This window comes from Sitophilus oryzae, unplaced genomic scaffold (assembly GCF_002938485.1).
Source record: "Sitophilus oryzae breed Bouriz unplaced genomic scaffold, Soryzae_2.0 scaffold_1437_pilon_pilon, whole genome shotgun sequence".
Lineage (NCBI taxonomy): Eukaryota > Metazoa > Arthropoda > Insecta > Coleoptera > Curculionidae > Sitophilus > Sitophilus oryzae.
In genome coordinates, this window is record NW_022146101.1 from 154,696 (window position 1) to 177,643 (window position 22,948).

Consider the following 22,948-nt stretch of genomic DNA (forward strand, 5'->3'; position numbering starts at 1 on the left):
TATTACATATTTCAATTCTTCCTTTAATTCTAAACAAAAATCAAAATACACACAATGTACTTCAAACCAACCGTTTCCGAGTTATTGACTTTTGAAAATATCACTTAAACAATTCGATTTAATTTCGATGTGTTTGGTTTAATTTAATGATGCCATTCTGTCGAAACTGTGATACTGTTTTAATGGGTTTTTAATTTCCTATTAGCTACTAGTAAATTTAAGTATACAGGGTCGGTCATAAATTTGTATCACATGAAGCTTTTTTTAAATGAAACCCCCTTACATAAATTGAAGAATTGAAATGTTAAACAAAAATTTTGTAATTTCCAGACTTGATGTGCTCTCATTTTATACATCTATAAATGCTAACTTGAGAACTAATGTGAAATATTATTAAGTATCACAGTTTCGGCAGAATGACATCGTTAAATGAAACTGAACATATCAAAATTAATTAAATCAAATTGTTTAATTGACATTTTCAAAAGTCAACAACTCGGAAATGGTTGGTTTGAGGTACATTGTGTATTTCATAAATTTATTTTTGCTTAGAATTGAAGGAAGAACCGAAATATGCAATAATATACCATTTATTTTATTTTATTTTTATTATCCATTTAAAAAAATGAAATTTTGATGTGCCACGACTTTATGACCTACCCTGTATACTTAAATATAATACCCGTTAATAGATATGTATAAACCCTATAACTTTATTTACTATATTTAACTTTTTGCGGTACCTCCTATATTTTACCTAATAATCGACCGTTTCCATAAATAACAGCGACCCTGTATATAGCAAATCAATTTGTCAGTATTAATATACAGGATCCGGCAATAATTCATCGGTCCTTTGTAGCTCCTAGAATAAAAAACTTAGAAATTTTGTTTAAAACAAACTTGAAGTGTGCCTGAAGTATGTACTAGGATGTATTTCAGGAAAATATTATAACATTTATAGGATGGGTCAAAAAAGTGTGAGTGGATCAGGATGATTTTTTTTAAACGGAACACCCTGTATATTATTGCATTTTTGGCGTCCTTTCAGATCACTTTACATAATCCTAAGATATGAGTAAATATATTTCGATAGTTTTTGGGATATTAATATATAAATAAAAAATATATATTTTCATTTTTTATTTTGTAATTTGGTTATTTATCTGTCAGTTTTTGATTCTTTGAGTCCAACTTATTCTTAAGAAGCAACCACTTAGAACAACGTTTCTATTATAATATGTTACCGAAAAAATGCAAGAATATAAACCAAAAAGGAACTTTCTATTCTATTCCAGAAAACTTTTCCAAAAATAAATTAAGAAGAAAGAAACCTCTTTTCGAAATGGGACTTGGCCCATCCCAGCGATTTATCCAAGCGTGTCCCTTCGATACAAAGTATTCATGAACCTGAGGCATTGTAAAGTTTTCGTCGAAAATTTGTTGAGGTTCGATAGTAAAAAACGGAGAGTGGAGCGGGAAGAGGTGCATACGTATATCTGTCGGTTTATATTGGTTGTAAAGTTTGATTGAGAGATAAAATGTGAGGGAAATGTTTTGTTTTTTACAGCTTTTGCTGTTGATACGTTTGAAATCGCAGAAAGGGACATGCAGTAGAGCAAACATATATTGAGATTTGTTTGTTATTAGCGTAAATAAACTGTTTAATTTAAAAAATAATAAATTGTACAACTGCATTTTTAATCAGTTATAATACTGATTTTGTTCATTGACAAAAAAATTTAGTTTATAGTAGACTAACGTGTACCAGCTACTTCGTTCGCGTCGAACCATTTGCAATGGTGATGATAAAGCAAAGCAAGAATTTCCATTAACATACAAACTGGATAAAATTTTCTCACATTTATGTCAGCATGAGAAAAAACAATATGGCGATATTATTATATAACTTGGTAATATTTGAGGGGTAGTTTTATCTCGTTAGAATTTGACTTTCGTAAAATTCCGTTGCCAAAAATAAGCTTTTTACGTCAAGCAGTTTACGCAGAATCGTGGTTAAGAAATTACCCAACTTTTTGGAACACCCTGTATGATTTTTAAAAAATTTCAAAATATGTAAAAAAAACAAATAAATTATGCTTGTCCAAGCGTTTTTCCGAAAGACTAACCGTTTTTTAAATAACAAATATTGTAATATTTGAGGGGCGTTTTCACCCTCTTGGAATTTGAGATTCGAGAAACCCCTCCTTATCGAACCTCTACACCCCACAGTCAATCCGTTTGCCAAAAATCAGCTTTAAACGTCAAGCAGTTTAAGCAGAATCGTGATTACGCAATGGTCATATTTTATGAAACACCCTGTATAAATTTATAAAAAATCTTAAAATATGTAAAACAACAAAATAAAATATACGTTTTTAAGCGTTTTTTCGGAAACTTGGCCGTTTTTTAAATAAAAATATTGTAATATTTGAAGGGTGGTTTTACCCTCTTGGACTGGAATTTCGAAAAATCCCTTCTTATCGAACCTCTATACCCTAGAATCAGCCTATATGCCAAAATTGAGCTTCTTACTTTGAGTGGTTTGAGCAGGATCGTGATTAATCAGTATGTCAGTCACTTAAGGATTTTATATATTAGTATAGATAATTAAAATGTTTAATAAAAAAAATATAATAAATTTTACAACTGCATTTTTATTCAATTATTATACTAATTTTGTTCATTGACGAAAAAATTTGCTTCATAGTAAGAAATACTTATATTTGTCACTAAAAACAAAGTTCAATTTATCACTTTAAAATCTTATATTATTTCATTTCTATTGAATTGATTTAAAAATGTATTTGTACCTACTTAAATAAGAGCAAATATTTTTAAGGATTGTATATAGTATTCGACCCCAGAAACACGTCTATGAAAAATTTTTGGATTTTTTTTAAGTTAAAAAGCATAATTTCTTGATAATATGGCAACATAGGTAGTACATTAAATTTACAAGAAAAATCAGAAAAGATCAAATTGTTGTCAAAATGTAAACAAAAAATATATTTTTTTAATTTTCATACTAAAATAACTCAATTATTTTGGACTTATTTGTATAACGGTAAAGAGAAAATATGTTTTTTTATCGAGATCTACTAGTCCTGAAAATGTTTGCACTTATGTAAGACTCATCCTGTATATAGATAATATAATCCATCTATATATAGATAATATACAGATAAGTCCTTGCTTCACACTATTTAAACCTTTATGTTAATTTTATTACTTAAACCTATAATATACCACTTGAATATTTTATTTAGTTTTCATAACTTGTAAGATTAGGGTACACACCTCATAACAGGCAATATATTATAGAGCGCAAACAAGTTTATGGTCTATAGACACAAAAACGATATACAGAAAAAGTGTATGTGTAAAATGTTTTATTTCATAATAAAACTTTACAACCAATAAGTCTACAGATATATTTCTTCCCGCCTCTATTGGTTTCTAAAGACCTATTCTTTGACAAATAAATTTATGAGGTAGTAGAAGGCTTGCTGTTAAAAGATATCTAAAATATAGTTTCATAAAATTTTTATTAAAAGTGCTTCTAAAATTATTTTCATATATTTTTGACGTTCTTCTATTTTAATATAGTCACTGGTAAGTGTATTATATGTAATAGCATAATAAAGTATACAGTGTATATCAGAGTAGTAATATCCTATTATATCTAGATATATACCTGATATTTTAAGTAAAGTTAAGGTGGGACATTACTGTTTGAGTATGTAAATTCATGCTTCTTTTTACTTGAAGCAAAAAATATATATATTGTTGCGGATCCGTGTGGACTCGACCTAACCTAACTATATGTCCGGCCCACAGATGACCTTAACATCGCATTAAAGAATATACACCGTAATGATTCATTCGAACATTCGAGAAAAAACGAGTTCCACTGGAATGGAGTAGAACATAGGAGAACATTCGAAACCTTCTCTATGCACCTAATGATTTATGGACTATTCGAGAAACTCTTTAGCTGTGGGTATAAAATCCGACGGTTAGGTTTGAAGCCTGAGAAAGACAGACATAAATAGACGAGTACAGTTGACGCGCTAAAATTCAAAATAAATTCTTTCTAGATAAATAGTTATAAATCGTTTGTAAATAGTTCTTTAAGTCTTTTGTCGTTATTTTTTTTTGTTAATTAGTGTTAAATAAATTGTGTTTAAATAAATATTTTATTTTGCAGCAGTCTTAAAATCTAAAAAAAGCAGTTTGTTAGCGGTTTTTTTCTCGTAAAGAAATTTGCCTACATTTTATTTACCTAACCAACAAAAATATCTAACGTTTCAGGGGGTATATATCAACTCCTAGTCAAAAGCAAAAAATAAGAAGAATAAAAAATATATTTGAAATGTCTAAATGTAACTACTTTGTGAATGCAGAGACAGAATATACATCCAGAAACGTTAAGCAGTTTTGTTGGTAAGGCAAATTTGTTTACAAGTAGTAAGCAACCGACAAGTTATTTTTAGTTTGGATTCTAACGCAGTGGTTTTTACAAAAAAATAACTTTGTAATTTTTTAGTTTTTTCTTTGAGTAGTAAAGGAAAATCCAGGCTGTTTTCAAGAAATAAGCCTGTCACAAAGGCCATATAGACATTATTAAAATTTTCCTATGTTTTAAAGATATTGTAGGGAGACCATTATTATTCATAAAGCACAAGATTTTATTATTTATGCATATTCAAGTTCAAAACCCAACCAAGTTATAATAAACTGTCATTAATATAAGAGACTTCGTTATTATGCAGTTATAATAAAGAGAAAATAAAAAGAAAATTTGGAATAAAACATTACACCCAGGTCACGAAAGGACGAAAGGCATCTGTTCATTCGAGAGCGTTATTATGAATATTGTCGGCATAAAGAACTGGGTCACTCTCTCTATAGTATACGACATAATTCTACAAGGTGACCTACTCCAAAGAGCTTCATATGAAATTTAAAATTTTCTTCATTTTTATATAAAATACGTCAATACGACAAAGGTAGCTGAAAAGATTTCTCCAATAAAATGATACTTTTTTAATATTAGAATACATTCTTTGTTTCAGAGATTTTCAATTAATACACCGTAATCTATAATCTATACCGAAGATATTATTATTACCTCAAACACTTGATCAAAGCTCACACAAAATTGTAAAACTACAAATATTTAATGTGTTAATAGTGTTCTCTACAAAAATGGTAATACATGAATTAAGTATTCTTTATTTTATTTAACATTTTAGGGGTATAAGATGACTGAAAATTTTTTATGGTAATTTTCTCAATTATTACAAATAATATTATAACCGCTGAATTTTATATTAAAAATTAAACGTTGTTTCTTTAAGCAGTACCTATACTCTAAATCAACATACTCTCAGAAATAAGTGCAAGTATTTTAAGTGGTGGTAGATCTGGTCAAAAGAAACATATTTTCTCTTCACCATTTGTAAAATAAATTGAAAATAACCTAGTAATTTAACTTTAAAAATTAAAAAAATTGCAACATTTTGACAACCGCCGGCGATTACCTTTTATTAACCGCTTTCAGCTTATTCGACGCCCTGTGTTGCCAGATGGTCAAAAAAGTATATACGCATAAACAAGTCGCAAAATTACACCATCCGAAGGGTTTTGCAGAGGTAAGTTACTTTTTTAGAGTTTTTTTAATATAATTAATAATAATCTTACCCAAAAAAATTTAAAAATATTTCCCTCACAACATAAAGAAGGTACTGATAGTTAAGGATCGAAACTTCGTTAACTGATCGAAAAAGGCACAATTATTATTGACAACGGTGACAATTATTTTTAACAATAATATATACCGGGTGCGTCTCAAAAGTGGTCCACCCCTATAACTTTTTTATTTTTTTAGATAAAAAAGAGAGATTTGGTATGTTAGTATATGACATAAAATAGGATTGATTGGCGTATTCAATTATTTTCGGTCACTTCCTGTTTCACCGAAAATGACTACAACCTTTGATTTTTAAATGGCACCCTCGTAATTTTTTTACTTTATTCGGTAGAAAATAACACTCTGAATAGAACGACATATCGTTTGTCAACTTTTGACATTTTCGTATATGATTTATTTGAAATTATAAGTTACAGTTCGTAACGAAAATTTGACTCGAAATACCAAATGCGTGTTATCAAATTATTCGTAAAAAAATGCTTTTCCCAAATATGATAATGAGCCACCATCGTTCCATTTGAAAAAATTGAGATATGATTATAAATACGATTTGAACATTTTCTAACTGGCCAGGACAAGACATTAAAAACATTAGATGATCAAATCTATTTTTCCAAGGCTCCTTGATTAAGAATCAGTATTTTTAACACAGCCATGGCACTCTAGATTGAAATACGATTTTTTATTAAGCGAGAATGTCAAAACTTGACATATGATATGTCATTCTATTCAGAATGTCATTTTTTATCAAATAAAGTAAAAAAATACCGAGGGTACCATTTAAGAATCAAAAGTTGTAGTCATTTCCGGTGAAATAGGAAATGGCCAAAAACAATTGAATATGTCAATCAATCCTAATTTATGTCATATATTAACATACCAAATCTCGTTTTTTTATCTGAAAAAATAAAAAAGTTATAGGGGGTGAGCCACTTTTGAGACGCACCCGGTATACACTTCACTTCATTGCACTGCTTGACTACATGTTATAATAATTGCTAAAGTAACAGTCTCCATTTCTAACAAATATATCCTTATGAAGCTCGAAACACATCGAAAAACGCACACTACTTGTTTCTGGAATTATTAGTAATAGTAACTGATATGATTAAAATGAATACTCTAAAAATTTTTTTCTGTAGAAAATTAAAATTACAGTCAATAAAAATATGTTGAATATGGGTAAGGTAAGAGATGACAACACTGCAAGGTTTACATACATCGTAGAGAAATCTCAGGTGAATAAACAAGTGGCATTAAAATTTTTTAAATTTCCGGAAAATGCCAAGAAAAATTTAAAATTTGTAACAATTTTTTCGCAAAGAACACCTCATAGGCGTGTTTTGGGAGTCGAAATATACTACCAGTTAAAATATTTGCACTTATTTCTGAGACACCCTATATATATATTGTGTAATATTCTATTTTTTTAAGCAGCTCTATATTTTTTTCTTGTTCTATACATTTTCTATGGACTTTAGAGTTTTAGATTTTGAAGACAAAACTTAATGAATATGGTCATATGAGTAAAGACACACTAACGACCTTGTTGATCTATTGTGTCCCCCTTTTTGAGTTATAACTCATCACTCATCACACAGTCTCAGGCCTTTGGCAGAAGGTTAGTTCTCCATCTCCGATATCAGTCGTGTATATATCAGTCAAAGTTAATGGCACGAATGGTTGTCGCCTCGGCGCACTCAGTGATGAGGTGTTCTGGTATTTTCCCATTTTCCCCACAAAATCTGCATTTATTTGTCTGCCGTTGTTTTTTAGTTTCAATCTACTGAAGTGTTCATTAAGGAGACAGTGCTCTGTTAAAGACCGCGTGACAATCCAAAGATTGTTCTTAATTTATTCAAGAAAAATCTTTGATTTTTTTTAGGTCGTAAAATCTGAGGAATTTCTTCGAATGCCTTAGACCGTTGGAGGATTTCCATTCCTTGTTACGAATTGAGTCTTCCAGGTTTTTGAGTTCCGCTTTAAGTTAGTAGTAATATTTTAGATAGTAGTAAACTAGATTTAAATTTACAATAATTATTGTCAATATTTATTTTTTATTGACGTTCAATAAATAAATTTAACAATTAATCTTCTCATAGTCACAAAAAAGAAAATAAAATTACGATCAATCAATCTCCATACAAAAATAACAAATTTATACTTATCTATGATAATGAATGCTTATTTTTAGATTGTTTTCTTCTTCTTTTACTCTTTTTATACCTTTTCGAACTCCGTGCCAACTTCCGCCGACGACAAAACTACGCAGAAGCGGGATAAATTATGAGAGGGCGGTTAAATCTTTCGCGAGACAAACAGGAAGTAGCTGCAATTCCGGGTGCAATTTAGCTGTCTCGTAAAAATAGATCGCCCTTTTATAGTTTTATTAGTGAAAAATTGAAGAGGTGCTGCGTGGAATAATACAGATTAAATTTATATAAGCTGTTTTATGGGCACTTGTACCGTAAACTATTCTGAGAAAGCAATTTTATCATACACGCTCGGCAACGTCTGGTTTTGGATGCCGGTTTCGTGTGTAGAGCCTGTCCAACGACAAAATCCTTGACAGTGATACATGTGTCTGTTGTTTTAGTTTCACAGTAGTTTATTTCATTTTACAAAGAAATAAGTTGGTACAATTGGAATGCATAGCAGGAAATTAAGAGTATATTACGCTATACTGTTCGGGTCACTCTCGGGGGCCGGGTAAAGCGGGTGTGTGGCCGAAGGAAAGATATATTATATTTTAAATATCTGCCTAAGGCTTAGCCCAATCCTGTCGTGTTAAGCCACACCTAAATTTCCAAACACAAGTGCTTTAATTAAGGCTTGATTAAGGTTTGCAGCGCTTCAGCATTTGCCATAAAATAGCGAGCAATTTGTTACAAAACCATATAAATTATATATCACTGTAATCACAAAACTTCAATTTATTTCCGTATTGTAACGGAATTTTTAATTATGTCTTTACTTTCGAGAAAATTTAGTCCAAACATAATAAAAATATTTTGTTGATGTTTGACCATCAAAATCTTAAAATAAAGAAGTTGTCTAAAAATGTGCGACAATACGGATATAGTATAATCCTTTATCTTTAATTTTCTTCTTCATTTGTGTAAAAATACCAGTTTTACATAAAACTTTAAATGCCGAACGCTTATTTTGCAACTTTTTCGGACTAGCGAAATGGACTCTTAATTTTAAAATTTAACAGATACATCCACAGTTTTGTTTTTTTATTACCTAAATTTAGTTCTTTTTTTAAATTGGTTGAATAATTTTTTTAACCTGTTACATTTTTTGTATATTTTATTTTTGTAAGTTCAAAATTAAAAACTTTAATAAGAAAAAGGAAAAAAACTTTATTGTGTTTGTAAAATGTTAATTGCAGATACATCCCCTTATATGGATGCCACGCTACGCCGCTGAACGTTTGTTGTTTTAGTGCTTGTAATTTTATAAGAACATGTACATCATAGATACAAAAATTATGCTTAAACCAATTTTTTGTCCAACGGCAATGATTAAGTAATAGTTATTTTTTATAAAAGACGATAAAATGGTATTTTATCGAGACGATAAAATGGTATTTTATCGTCGACCGAAAATATTAATTCACCAGCAATAAAATCGCGAGTGAATTAATTTTGGGAGACAATAATGCAATTTTATCGTCGCGTATAAAACAATATTTTTTTCCATAGCGAGTTACGTTTTGAAAAATATTCAGAAATTATTATTCCAAAGAATTTATTACGAGTAGAAAAAATATTGTGCTGGGTAGGCGTTGGTTTCAATGTAATTTGATAAATAAATAAAGCTGTCTCTTTAGTTGTCAGTTTTGAGTGAATATTTTTTAATTCTCTTTCGTGTCGATTGCTGATTGAATTGGAGTCTGAAATAGCTCAAAACGAAATAAGTAAATTACCAACAGATATTCAGGCTGAGGCGACAAACGCCATATCCAAACTACTTCCATTTAAATCCCGAATAACTGACGAAAAGGAATATACAAATTTTAAAAAATGGAAACAATTAAAAAACGTGAGAGAAGAAATACAATTTTTAACCTATCCTCACTGTTAAAATATCATTTAATCTACCCTTGCTGTTAAAGTACTATTTTATCTACTATTTTTGATAGATATAAGGCAATCTTAAAAAAAAAATGTGCTGAGACCCTTTTTATGTTTTTTAACGGTATACGTGCATTAATATGGAGCATTAGCATCTATCAAAAATGTTATTTTTACATCAAAGCTTCAATCTCTCGCATTTTTACTCTGCAAGTTTTCCTGTAACAAATAGAGTTAGAGGAAAAGCCATTTGAAAGCACGGTAGATATGCATTTTACATACGTAAAAGCTAATGGTACTGTATCCAAACTTCGATGCCTTTCTGAAGAAATGAAGTTTATCGCATTTATCTCGGAAACATGCATTAAGTCAAAAGGCTTAAAATATCGATTTTTTCCACGTTTTAAAGTAAGAGAATCTATAATACTAATATATAAAATCCTTAGGTGACTTACTCACTGATTAATCACCATCCTGCTCAAACCACTCAGCGTAAGCTCAATTTTGGCAAATATTACAATATTTTTTATTTAAAAAACGGTCATGTTTCCAAAAAAAACGCTTTTTACACGTATATTTTATTTTATTTTTTACATATTTTAAGATTTTTTAAAAATGTATACAGGGTGTTTCGAAAAATCTGGTCATTGATTAATCACGATCCTGATTAAAGCGCTTGACGTAAAAAGCTGATTTTTAAAGAACGGATTGACTTTAGGGTGTAGAGGTTCGATAAGAAGGGATTTTTCGAAACTCGAATTTTAAGGGGGTGAAACCACCCCTCAAATATTAGAATATTTTTTTATTTAAAAACCAGTGAGTTTTTCAGGAAAACTCTTAAACATGTATATTTTATTTTGTTGTTTTACATATTTTAAGATTTTTTAAAAATTTATACAGGGTGTCTCATAAAATATGACCATTAAGTAATCACGATTCTGTTTAAACTGCTTGGCCTTTAAAGCAGATTTTTGGCAAACGGATTGATTGGGGGGTGTAGAGATTCGATAAAGAGGGATTTTTCAAATGTCAATTTCCAAGAGGGTGAAAACGCCCCTCAAATATTACCTACAATATTTGTTACTTAATAAACGGTTAGTCCTTTGGGAAAACGCTTGGACAGGCATAATTTATTTTGTTTTTTTACATATTTTGAAATTTTTTAAAAAATCATACAGGGTGTTGATTGAAAGTTGGGTAAGTTATTAATCACGGTTCTGCTTAAACTGCGTGACATAAAAAGCTTATTTTTGGCAAACGGATTTTTTGAAAGTCAAATTCCAACGAGATGAAACTACTCTTCAAATATTACCAAGTTATATAATAATATCGCCATATTGTTTTTTCTCATGTTGACATAAATGTGAGAAAATTTTATCCATTACTCGCAAAAATACTGGCATTACTCGCTGACAAGTATTTGATACGCATCAGAAGATGGTCACGCAAGGCGTTTTTTTTCGTGAGCTTTTCTGTGACGGAAAAATCCGATACGTTATATTATGTCTCTTCCGCACTCCGGTCATTCAAAAATCTCATTGCTTTGTTGCCTCTTTACTTTTTGGTTGCCGCTGTTAACTGAGTTTACAATTCTTCTCTATTGCGTTCTATTGTGCGCTGCTTCTTTCCACTCATTCTGCATGTTTATCCCCTTTATGTTTTCGTGGAAAATATCCTTGTACATTTTGAGTTGTCCACCCGGTTTCCTCTTACCGTCTACAAGCTCACTCTAAAGCAAAAATTTTGGTAGGCGGTTTTCTTGCATTATGCATACGTGACCAGCTCATCTTCAGCGGAATTTTGTAATCATGACTTCAACGCTCTCGCAGGGATAAGTTTGAGACATGGTGGAACCATTTGATTCTTAAGAGTTGTCTCGGGTGTCTCTATTGCAACTTGTTTAATGCGCTCATGTGTTGGCAGTGCGGCACCCAGGTTTCGCTTCCATATAACATGGTGAGGATTCTTATTGCTCGGTATACTGCAAGTTTCGTTTTTGTGCTCAAATCATGATTGTAGAAAACCCTGTCTTTTAATTTCCATAGTGCTCTTGAGACGCTGCTAATCCTGTGCTGAATTTCAGAGTCGATTTTGGCCTTTTCCGAAATCAAACTGCCCAGATAATTGAATTCCGTTACATATTCTAATAGTTCTTCTCCGATTTTTATAGCATTGTTGTGATCTACCGGGGGAGTGCACACAGTATACATGATTTTAGTTTTATCGATGTTCAGCCTAATGCCCAAAGCCTCATATGCCCAGGTATATGTTTTCACCATTTCTTGTAATTGCTGTAATGTTTTTGCAACTAGAGCGCAGTCATCAGCGTATTGTAATTCTGTGATGAATTTTGTACGTGTTTTTGCCCTTAGTATTCTTTCGTTGAACAAATCGTTTGTAAGTCAAATATTTACCTAGCGGTCAAATTTTAACTTGGTATAAAAACTATTAATTAATTCAAAACACTGAAATACCTATATGAGTTCTAGATAAATATTTGAATGATAAAAGGGCTCCCGTCAGTTATTTTTGCTTCTATCGCGAGAATCGGCTGCTATTGGTTAAAAATGACAAAAGAAAATTCATTCTAGATGGCTGAAAATTGGTACATTTATTCAAAAATGTTTTAAAAGCTTAAAAAAAATAAAAAAAAGAAACCGGTTTTTAAGCCATTTATTACCGTAAATGTCAAATTTTACAGATACCCGGTAGCAAGTTTCTTAAGTCTTAAGTCATTTTTAATCTAAATCAAAACAGAAACATGACCTAAATCAAATTTCACATTAGTCGATAAGCAAAAAGAAGTTCCATATGATGTAGACTTTATCTGTGACACTCTATATGTCTTAGCATACACTTACATTTATTTATTTTTTATACACAATTCTAAAGAGACACTTCTTTGTGATAATAGCGTACTAAACATATGGTTATGTGGTAAGAACGTGAGAATCATATATAGGTAAATTATGCAAAAATCCTTTTTTATAACTTAGTTATTTCTTCTATAATTGACTCAAATTGCTCTTGCTAAATCCCTTCATTTAAACAACACACTTTATTTTCAGGTAGTTAAGGACACGGACCTGCTAAAGTACTTGCTAATAATGATCTTGTCGGGCCTGGCTTACATGGCAGCTTACACGGCAATTACCCTCAACTTCATGCAAGAGAACTACTCGTTGCTCTATGTCGGATGGACAAACAACGGAGAACAATTTCAGGTAATTCCCCCTACTCCACCTCCAGCTGAGTTGCTAAAGCAGTTAATTAGGCTAGTTACTCTAAACAGAGCTAGCTACTTTGTTTACGACGAGGGAAATAATTTGAAAAGTAATTATAAAGTACAAGGAAAAGCATATTGCACTATTTTGAAATTAATATACAATTATTTAGAACAGTCTAATTACCTAATAACTTGCAGTACAGAGTGTTCCATTTTCGTGTGTTTTACAAATAGCTACAAAAATGTGGTTTTACTTTGCTATATTATATGCCAAATTAATAATAGTACACACAATTTTTTCCTAGCCTTCTTAGATCCTGAAATTAATGGCAGATTTGAAATTTTTGCAATTTTCTATTTTTTTCGTATCTTGGTTCTTATATCTCTCGTATCTTATAACTTACCAAAAATGTGAAAACGCAGCTCCATAGAGTTTTTCACGTAGAATCTAGTGACGTAAATATTTTTTTGCTTAGACCTGTCATTTTCGAAATATGACTGAAACTTATTTTTTTAATAAGATATCCTGTATATTAGTTTTTATTTTAGTTGGTATTGTTAAGGGGCTTCCTAAAAATATAATACTCTATACATATTTTCACAAATAAGGTGAAAATGCATTATTTTATAAAACAATTCTTTAAAAGAGCATTATTATTTTATTTTATTTTATTTAACCTGATACGTTTGCCTTCCATCGTGATATCTTAATAAACTACACTGAAAATGAATTTGTGCATCTTTTATTTAACACGGGTGTCAGTCATAGTTATTGATATTTTTTATGCACTTGTGCAGTCATTTCACAAAAGGAAACTAGCGTGGAATAGCCAATTAATAAAATTTGATTGTTGACTCTTGTGATATTTTAAGCGTAAAAATGTTTACTAGCAGACAACAACATTGTTCTTTTTAGAACTTCTTTTAGTGGGAAGTGTACAATATAACTTAATAACCGTAAAAAACTCATCGGAACCTTATAAGAATATTTTGAATGGGAAAGCGGTAGTAATAATCCTTTATGTCCCTTAAGTGCTGTTAAAGTGAATTTTGTTGATGTAAATAATAACTGTTTATATATTTATAATTAATTTATTTTTGATTCCTAAAATATTTTGATTAAAAGAAAATATATAAAAGTAGGCAACGCTGTGCCGATCCAGCTTAATCACGTGAAAAAAGTTTATTTGGTATGAACCATATTTTATGTGTATCATTTTTAGTTTTATAAAAAAGTGATGTAAAAATCGCATCTATGTATCTCTATTAAACCAGATGGACACTGTATGCTGTATGCACTGCAAAGTCAAAAATTTTTCAATTATTTTTTTTATCAAACAAAAAGATATTATGATTCCTTTATTACTATTTAAGAAGAAACTAAGAAGGGAATTATTATTGTTTTTTCACTTAATATTTTATTTAAAATGGTATACATAAATAAATTTAATTTCTACTCTCCAAACAATGTCAGATAAAATATTTAAAACAATTTCAATAAAATTATTCGAAAAATCTTCTGTAATTTTTCCCGGTAGCTTGAAAAATCATTTGTCTTACTAATTCCGCATTTTACAGGTTTAAGCTTTAAATTAATTAGATGTACTTAGCGAGTACAATTAATCTTGCTGTCTGAGAAGCTCAAAAAATAGTTTTGTAAAAAGTGCTTTTTCTCAACTGTTAAATTTAAATCACAGATTAATTCGGTGTGTCCAGTAAAATTAAATAGGTCTTTTTTTAAGCTAGACGGTGTTCTTTTCTACGAAATGCTTGTGTTTTTTAGCAAACTGCAAATATATTAGATAATGTTTAGGGATTTTATTTTATATATAAGTCTATCTCATCAAAAAATATGTAATTTTCAAACATATATGGGAGGCTGTGTTCGACCATTCTATACTTTTACTATTCAATTATAAGAAATATAAGTGTCCTATATTCATTATTATAGTTTTTTTATAGAATAATTCATATCAAATCAACTTTTAGTCACGTGATTAAGCTTGACCGGTACAGCGTTGCCCACTTTTACATATTTTCTTTTAATCAAAATATTTTAAGAAACAAAAATAAATTAATTATAAATATAGAAACAGTTATTATTTACATCAACAAAACTCACCGACACCTTTTAAAAGTGACCTAAAAATCCTGCCTTCCAGGGATATTTTTTTTCTCGATTATTAGGTTTATTTTAACCGATAAATTCCTTAGGTTAGTTTTTTGGTACACCCTACTATGGCAATTTTAAGAAATAAAATTGTTCCTTTATTCATTATTATAGCTTTTTTAAAGTACATGAATTTTTGATCTTTGTTGTCTGTAACAGTTGCCGTGCTGGCAACTGTTACTTTTGGGTCAGTATTTACATGTGTGTAAGTAAATCGCATAGGGATCTTATTAAGTCGGAGTGAGAGAAATGCGACGGTGTTCTGTTGCGGCGTTGCCTAAAACTAGATATAATCATTAGACATGTTTCTGAGAATCTTAAATAGAATTATAAGAATATCGTTAGGGTGTCATTTGTTTATAACGAGAAAACGTCAGCAATCGCGATAATTTTAAAACTCAACTTTTTAACACATAACACGCCATAACTCAAGAACCACTCTGAAACTGAAAAACATATTGAAACTTTTTTTTTATTTTGAAGATCGGATCTTTTATAATATATTTACATAAAAAAAATTCAATAAGGTTGTTTTTTTCCATTCAAAAATTGTAAACAACCCATCCATTTACTTTTAGAGCATAGCAATTTTCAGCAATCGTGTATTTTTTTTTATTAATAAAGATTTTCACATACTGTCTAGGAAAAAAATAAATCAGAAATACTAAGAAAGTTTTTGAAAAAACTACAATTAATTATTTCTAATAGATTTCGAGATATCGATCTTTGAATTCAGTGTTCTAATAACGCGGCCACTGTCGAACACCAACTCAATTCCACTTATTTTTACCAAAAATGCAAGTGTTTCTAGCTTGCACTTAAAAATTTTCAAGCTACAGGGAAAGTTACAACTTCTCGTTAATAATTAAACAAATAAAGTATCACGAGACGTAATTAAATCGTGAAGCTAAACGCACGATGTACACCTTTTCCTAGTAATTTAAGTACTGACAGAGGTACTGATTGGGTCGACCGGTCAACTGCGACAAATCTGCTATATCCCCTTCCACGTCTCTTAGCAATATGCACAGTTTATTTCATACGTTTGGCAACGTGTTTACTGTTGTCTCTTTGTTCGGTACATTATAAACGCATTGTACTCTTCTTACATACGGAAATCTCGGCCCAAGACTAACCTTAGCCAGCCCTTAGTAGAAGAAAATCTTAATATCAGGCTCACAGTTTGAAATTTTTACTCTATATACACTCAATTCATTCATGATCAATATCATGAATGATTCACGTCTTATATCAATTCATATGCTCCAGATTTCTTACATTACTGAGAGTGACTGGTATAGAATTTCACAAAAGAAAATAGAGAAAAAAAAAGGAAGACGATGGCATAAAAATACTACTGGCTTCCATTGAATCGCTGTCTATACGTCGGTTTCGGAAATCTTCGCTAAGTTGAAATGTTCTTTCCCGAACTAAAATCAATGAGATTCGGCCGCGCTTTAAAGCTTGTGGGATAGTGTCAGTTGTATCGGTTCTGTTATTTGGGTTTCTTTTTCTTGTCTATCGATATCGGGAAAGATTTCTTCGATACAGGGATATATTTAGACGGGTATTGGTTTGGTTTAAAATTAACTTCCAGAAAAAAAAAACAATCTTACTTAGTTCAGCTTCAGTAAAGCTGAGATGTTTGAAATTTTATAAAATTTTAAAAACCTTAATTTTAATTTTAGTTATAAAAATGATAATTTTTAGGGCGAGGCTGTACGTTTGACATTACAGGCGAGGCACAAAAAATAATTTTTACTCCTAATAGAACGTGCTATTTTTTTTCAAACGCCACAAATAATTTCTTAAACAATTTTAAACTTTCCAAATAACATAAAAAGATTTAAAAGTAAGTCATTGTATATTGAGAAACTATGGTTACGCTCGTTGAATTTTACACTTTATATCAGTTTAATACTATATTTTCGTATTTTTCTGCTTAGGCGTAAAATTGTTTAACTTTTAGACCAAGGCGTTAAAATATTATCATCTTTATATTGTCAATCACGTCGCAAAAAATAATACTTTTTTAAGGTTTGGCTGGTAATTTTTTTTACTAGACTAAGCTGATGATTTTTTTGGCATCACTCGTTACATTTCTTCATAACTTCTTGCCGAATCCGATTTTTAGTAAAATAAGTCCCTTGCTATTTTTTTTGCGTCGATATTCTAAAGCATTCTGCACCAAATTCAAATATTATATCAGTACTGACAATGTTTCTATCAGTAAATACATAGTATCTAGTACCTAAAACATATACATATAGTTAACAAAGAAAGCAGGATTTTTCATTTTTTCCTTCCTTTACAGGCCAAAGTCTAACAAAATACAAAATTTAAAGTTTGTGAGACTCCTAGAAGTAACTTAGAATTTTGTTGATAGTTAGTCACTATCGGATTTTAAAAACTTTGCCTAGTAACAATTCATAAACTATAAGATATAATAATTAATTTTTTACTACATATATTGGCTATATAGAAAGTTGTAGTATATCTTTTTGATTACTACAAATTAATATTCTTGCTTTATCCACCACGAAGTTACAGATGGGTTAAATATGCTGTGCTGATGGGTCAAATATCATGCTTGATCATAAAAAAAATTCTGTCATATTTAATTATATTTCTGTTTCAGAGATTAATATAAAAATACGTCTTTCAATAACAGTCCTTTTTTCTGATTTTCAGTCTTGTAAATATTTATGGTGGGACTACGTTACCGAAGCTGGAGAATTCGCCATTTTGGTTTTTGGTATTCATTTAGCCTACGCTAGCAGAACTGCAAGAACACAGTTTCACGTAAGTAGATACCAAAATTTTCTAAATTATTTTTAGGTTATTAAGATTCTGTATCAATTTGTTGTTCTAAGTAGATTGTATTAGTTGTTATTATTATTATCCTCAGTTGTCCTCTTTTTTGAGTTATAACTTATCATACAGTTTCAAGGCATTAACAAAAGCCAGTATCTGAGACGGTTTTAAAGAGGTTAGCTCTCTAACTCCGATATCAGTCGTACCAAAGTTTATGGTACGATTGGTTGTAATCTAGGCGCACTCAGTGACGAGGTGTTCTGGTGTTTTTCCATTTTTCTCACAGAATCTACATTCGCCGTTGTTGCTTAGCTTTAATCTACTGAGATGTTCATTGAGGAGACAGTACCCTGTAGGTTCTAACTAGATTTAAAAATCAAATTTAATATTTCGCTATAACAAACATTTAAAAGTCAGAATATTTGTACAAATATTGTCATAATTATTTAATATGATTAATAATTACAATAAAAATAATATAAGACTAATATAGCATAAACAAAATAAAAATTTTATAGTCACAATGTGTTAATAATGGCCTTAAGATATTAACGGACCTGTTAAAACTTTTAATTAAACTTTCCTGGGCTTGAAATCAGTAACTTTCTAAATTATGTAACAGGCATCAGTTAAATTCCCTTAACTATAATGCGATCTTCTTCGTCTTAGTCGGTAACTCGATATGTCCTATTAATTTAAATCAGTGGACGACAAAGTTTGGTGCTAGTCTCGCTAGGAAATTTGAACTTTTGCCATATTGTTGCAAACTAAGCAAGTATATTAAATTCATTATTATAATGAGCAAATTATTATGATTAGATTGGATTGTTTTTAATAGTGTTACCGTTATCTCTAGCAATTATTTAAAATTAAATAAAATATCTTATTGGATTAAGATATACTTGAGTTTTGATAAATCTGAACTGTGTAATGGTCAGTGATACATCTTTAAAATATTTTGAATATTTTAAATAAATTTTAGAACTTATAGTATTCTTAAGAACCTTTAAAAAATTATATAATTGCATTACAAAGCTCTTCTTCAGAATGTTCTTTCAGAAATGCCGACTCGGTATAAATATAACTATAACAAAATATAACAGGTGAATCATGGTTTATTCAATTATGAAAAATATATATATTTTTTATTTTTCTTAATTTAGTATTTTCTTATATTTCAAAATTTAACCTTTAAAAAGGTAATAATTAAAAAAATTAAATTAAAATAAACTTGAATATTTGCAAGATCTGTATAATAGTTATGCTTAAGATCTGCATGATAGATCTTAAGTTATTGCGCAACATATTGGCATCAGAGTAGTAAAAGTTCAATTTTTAAATACAGATTTGAATATCCTACTCATCCAAGTACCTAATTCTAAAACTATAAAGGAACTGCTAATGCTCAATGAGAAGTGCGGTTTACCACAAGTTTCTTGACAGGACATATGGCTGTCAAGTGCTACTTGAACAAGCTCAATCTGCATCAAAGGAACTCTTTGTTGCAGACTCTGTAATAAATATTACAGAGCGCGTTTCCGACGAGCTTGTCTCCGACATAGGAAGGTCCTTTTTAATCATTTAATATTGGGGAAAAAGTATATGGTGTATGGCTGGACTTTCCCTATCTGCAAATTTCATGGATATATTTTTTAATTTATTTTTTAGTAGCAGCAATCTATATAATTGAAGTTAAATTACTACACCTACATGTATTTATTTTTTAATTATGGCGCAATATTTAGCAAACTAATACTATACACACTCACGAAAATTATGAATATTTGACATCAGTTTTCTATGTGTTTACTAAAAAACCAGAGTTATATCGCAAATATCGCGCTTCAGATATATTTGCTAAAGCCGAAAATTCTCAGGTATCTTGCCATCTACTTCCATCTAGTCGACGCAACGCGCGACGTAACTTCGAGATGGGATTAATTCAAAGATAATTAATTTAATCAACCGCTTTCTCTAATTTCAGCTTAATCATCACCTGGGATATAAATCAAATTTAAAGCGGCGGGAAGGAAATGGTGGGCAGGGTTGGGTAAAAGTCAGTTTTTGGTTTTCTTACGTTTAGAGTATAGATAATTAAAATTGGCACACGATTTCTCCATATAACTACAGTATTATTTTTTAAAGGTGTAGAAAATGTGTATTGAAAGTGATAGACAATAGTGAATTGTAAAATATAGGGTACTGTTTAAAAAAAGTGAACATGTTTTCACAGATTAGCGGGTAAATTTCGATAAAAGAAACTTATTTTCTCTTACTGTTTGTCAAATAAATCCAAAACAAACGAGTTATTTTACTTTACTGAAAATTTTCAAAAAAAATATTTTTTGCTAAAATTTTGAGAACCACTGGATCTTTTCTGAATTTTCTTCCTTGTAAATTTAATCTACTACCGATGTTGCATTATTATGAAGAAAGTATGTTTTTTAACTAAACATTTTAAAAAAATTCAATTGTTTTTTCACAAAAAAAAACTTATAATCGTGTTTCTGGGGTCGAAATATATTACCCCTAAGTATATTTGCACTTATTTAAGACTCACCCAATATAGACCCAAACTAGCAAAAAGTGCACTAAGGTATTTATTTATTAAAGACCCAACCCTGATGATAGTAGATAGAGATGAAAATTTTAGCTCAAGTTTTGAAATTACAGCCCACTGTTTACCTCGTGTTCGCTTAGGAAGCGAAAATCACTAAACTCCATTAATTTTCACGCGATTTTCGAAAGATTGGGAAAGCGACAACGCTTCCCGGTAGGCATTTTAAAGAAACAGATTTTAAATTAAATTGTCCAAACTCTAAGTAAGTAAATGTGTTCACAGGTATCGATAGAACTACCCGAAATAATGATAGTTTGTATTATAAACCACACTCCAAAAACTCTTCCGCTTGGAGTAAAATGGCGCTAAAATTTGAATTATTTTTCGGTTTTTATTTTATTACTCGTAAGCCAGAGGATCTAAATACGCAAGTGTTTGGTTAAATACTAAGGGCAACGTGGCTGATATGTGTGAAAAAATTGGATTAATTGTCTATACAGGGTGTTGTTTTTGTGAGTGTCAACTGCACGGAACCTTGTCGAACTTTTTTGTCGCAAGTCACTGGAAAAAATTTGTATTTTTTTTCTGAAACCTTCCGTCTTTTTACTAACTTTTCTTGTTCTTAAACTTTTTTGATATGTCGCTTAGTTTTCGAGATATTTCACAAAATTCCGGACATAGCTCAGCTGCGTTCGAAAAATGTTACTTAATTAGCAGCATGCCATATGAAAAATAATTCAAATTTTAGCGCCATTTTACTCCAAGCGGAAGCGTTTTTGGAGTATGGTTTATAATACAAACTATCATTATTTCTGCTAGTTCTATCGATACCTGAAGTTATTCTAGTAAAATCTGAATCACCCTGTATAGTAATGGAGAAAAATGTATGTGTCTTAACAGAATACTTAAAATTTTGTTTTAGTATATTTTGGGCAAAAATGTGCATTTTTAACAAATTGCTGTGTAACTTTTTTGCTATGGAAAATTTCTCATTGCAAATATTATTTTCGTTTCAATTGCTGCTCACAGCTAGAATTGTTTTGCATGACAGCCGGCGCCGTTCAAAGCCTACTTATTCAAAGTAGGGTAATTTCTAAAAACTCTATATCTAGAAGAGAAATCTAGTAAAATCGAAAATATCAAGCATGCTATATTTTTGGAAAGGTAATTTTAAATTATTTTCAATAGGATGTCCAATATAAAAAATCAAGTTTTCTGTTGATAATTCTTATATTATTAATTTTACAAAAATTATACTTAAACCATTAAATTCTACATAAAAAGGTGCTTTGAAAATGTTTTCATAAAAATACAAAATTTTGTATAGCAAAAAAATTAAAGCGATTTGTGAAAAACGCAATTTTTTGAAAAACACCCGTAACTGCGAAACGGTAACAGATATCGATGTGCTGTTTTCACCATCATGTTTTTGATAAAAATTGAACTCCAGACGCCGATATTAGTTTTCGTCTATCTCCTATAGAAAATGGTGTTTTCCTTTAAAAAAGTCCATCCATTTTTTGACCCATGCTGTAAATCTAGGGTACCTTTGTTTTATATAGTAAGACTATACCAGCGAACTTCGTTCGCGTCGAATTAATCATTTGTAATGGTGATGATAAAGCAAAGCAAGAATTTCCATTAACATACAAACTGGATAAAATTTTCTCACATTTATGTCAGCATGAGAAAAAACAATATGGCGATATTATTATATAACTTGGTAATATTTGAGGGGTAGTTTCATCTCGTTGGAATTTGACTTTCGAAAAATCCGCTTGCCAAAAATAAGCTTTTTACGTTAAGCAGTTTAAGCAGAATCGTGGTTAAGAAATTACCCAACATTTTGGAACACCCTGTATGATTTTTTAAAAATTTCAAAATATGTAAAAAAACCAAATAAATTATGCTTGTCCAAGCGTTTTCCCGAAAGACTAACTGTTTTTTAAATAACAAATATTGTAATATTTGAGGGGCGTTTTCACCCTCTTGGAATTTGAGATTCGAGAGACCCCTTCTTATCGAACCTCTACACCCCACAGTCAATCCGTTTACCAAAAATCAGCTTTAAACGTCAAGCAGTTTAAGCAGAATCGTGATTACTCAATGGTCATATTTTATGAAACACCCTGTATAAATTTATAAAAAATCTTAAAATATGTAAAACAACAATATAAAATATACGTGTTTAAGAGTTTTTCCGAAAAACTCACCGGTTTTTAAATAAAAAATATTTTAATATTTGAGGGATAGTTTCACACCCTTAGAATTCGAGTTTCGAAAAATCCCTTCTTATCGAACCTCTACGCCCTAAAGTCAATCTGTTTTCCAAAAATCAGCTTTTTACGTCAAGCGCTTTAAGCAGGATCGTGATTAATCAATG

General features: G+C 30.3%; 1 protein-coding gene across 1 annotated transcript in view; it reads left to right on the forward strand.

Annotated features, from left to right (window-relative positions):
* Positions 1 to 22,948, forward strand: part of LOC115876577 (probable G-protein coupled receptor 158) — a 94,841-nt gene that overhangs the window by 57,157 nt on the left and 14,736 nt on the right. Inside the window, exons 6-7 of the mRNA XM_030892393.1 lie at positions 12,864 to 13,019; positions 17,883 to 17,993. Of these exons, the coding sequence (XP_030748253.1) occupies positions 12,864 to 13,019; positions 17,883 to 17,993 (267 nt within the window). The remainder of the gene's footprint in view (positions 1 to 12,863; positions 13,020 to 17,882; positions 17,994 to 22,948) is intronic.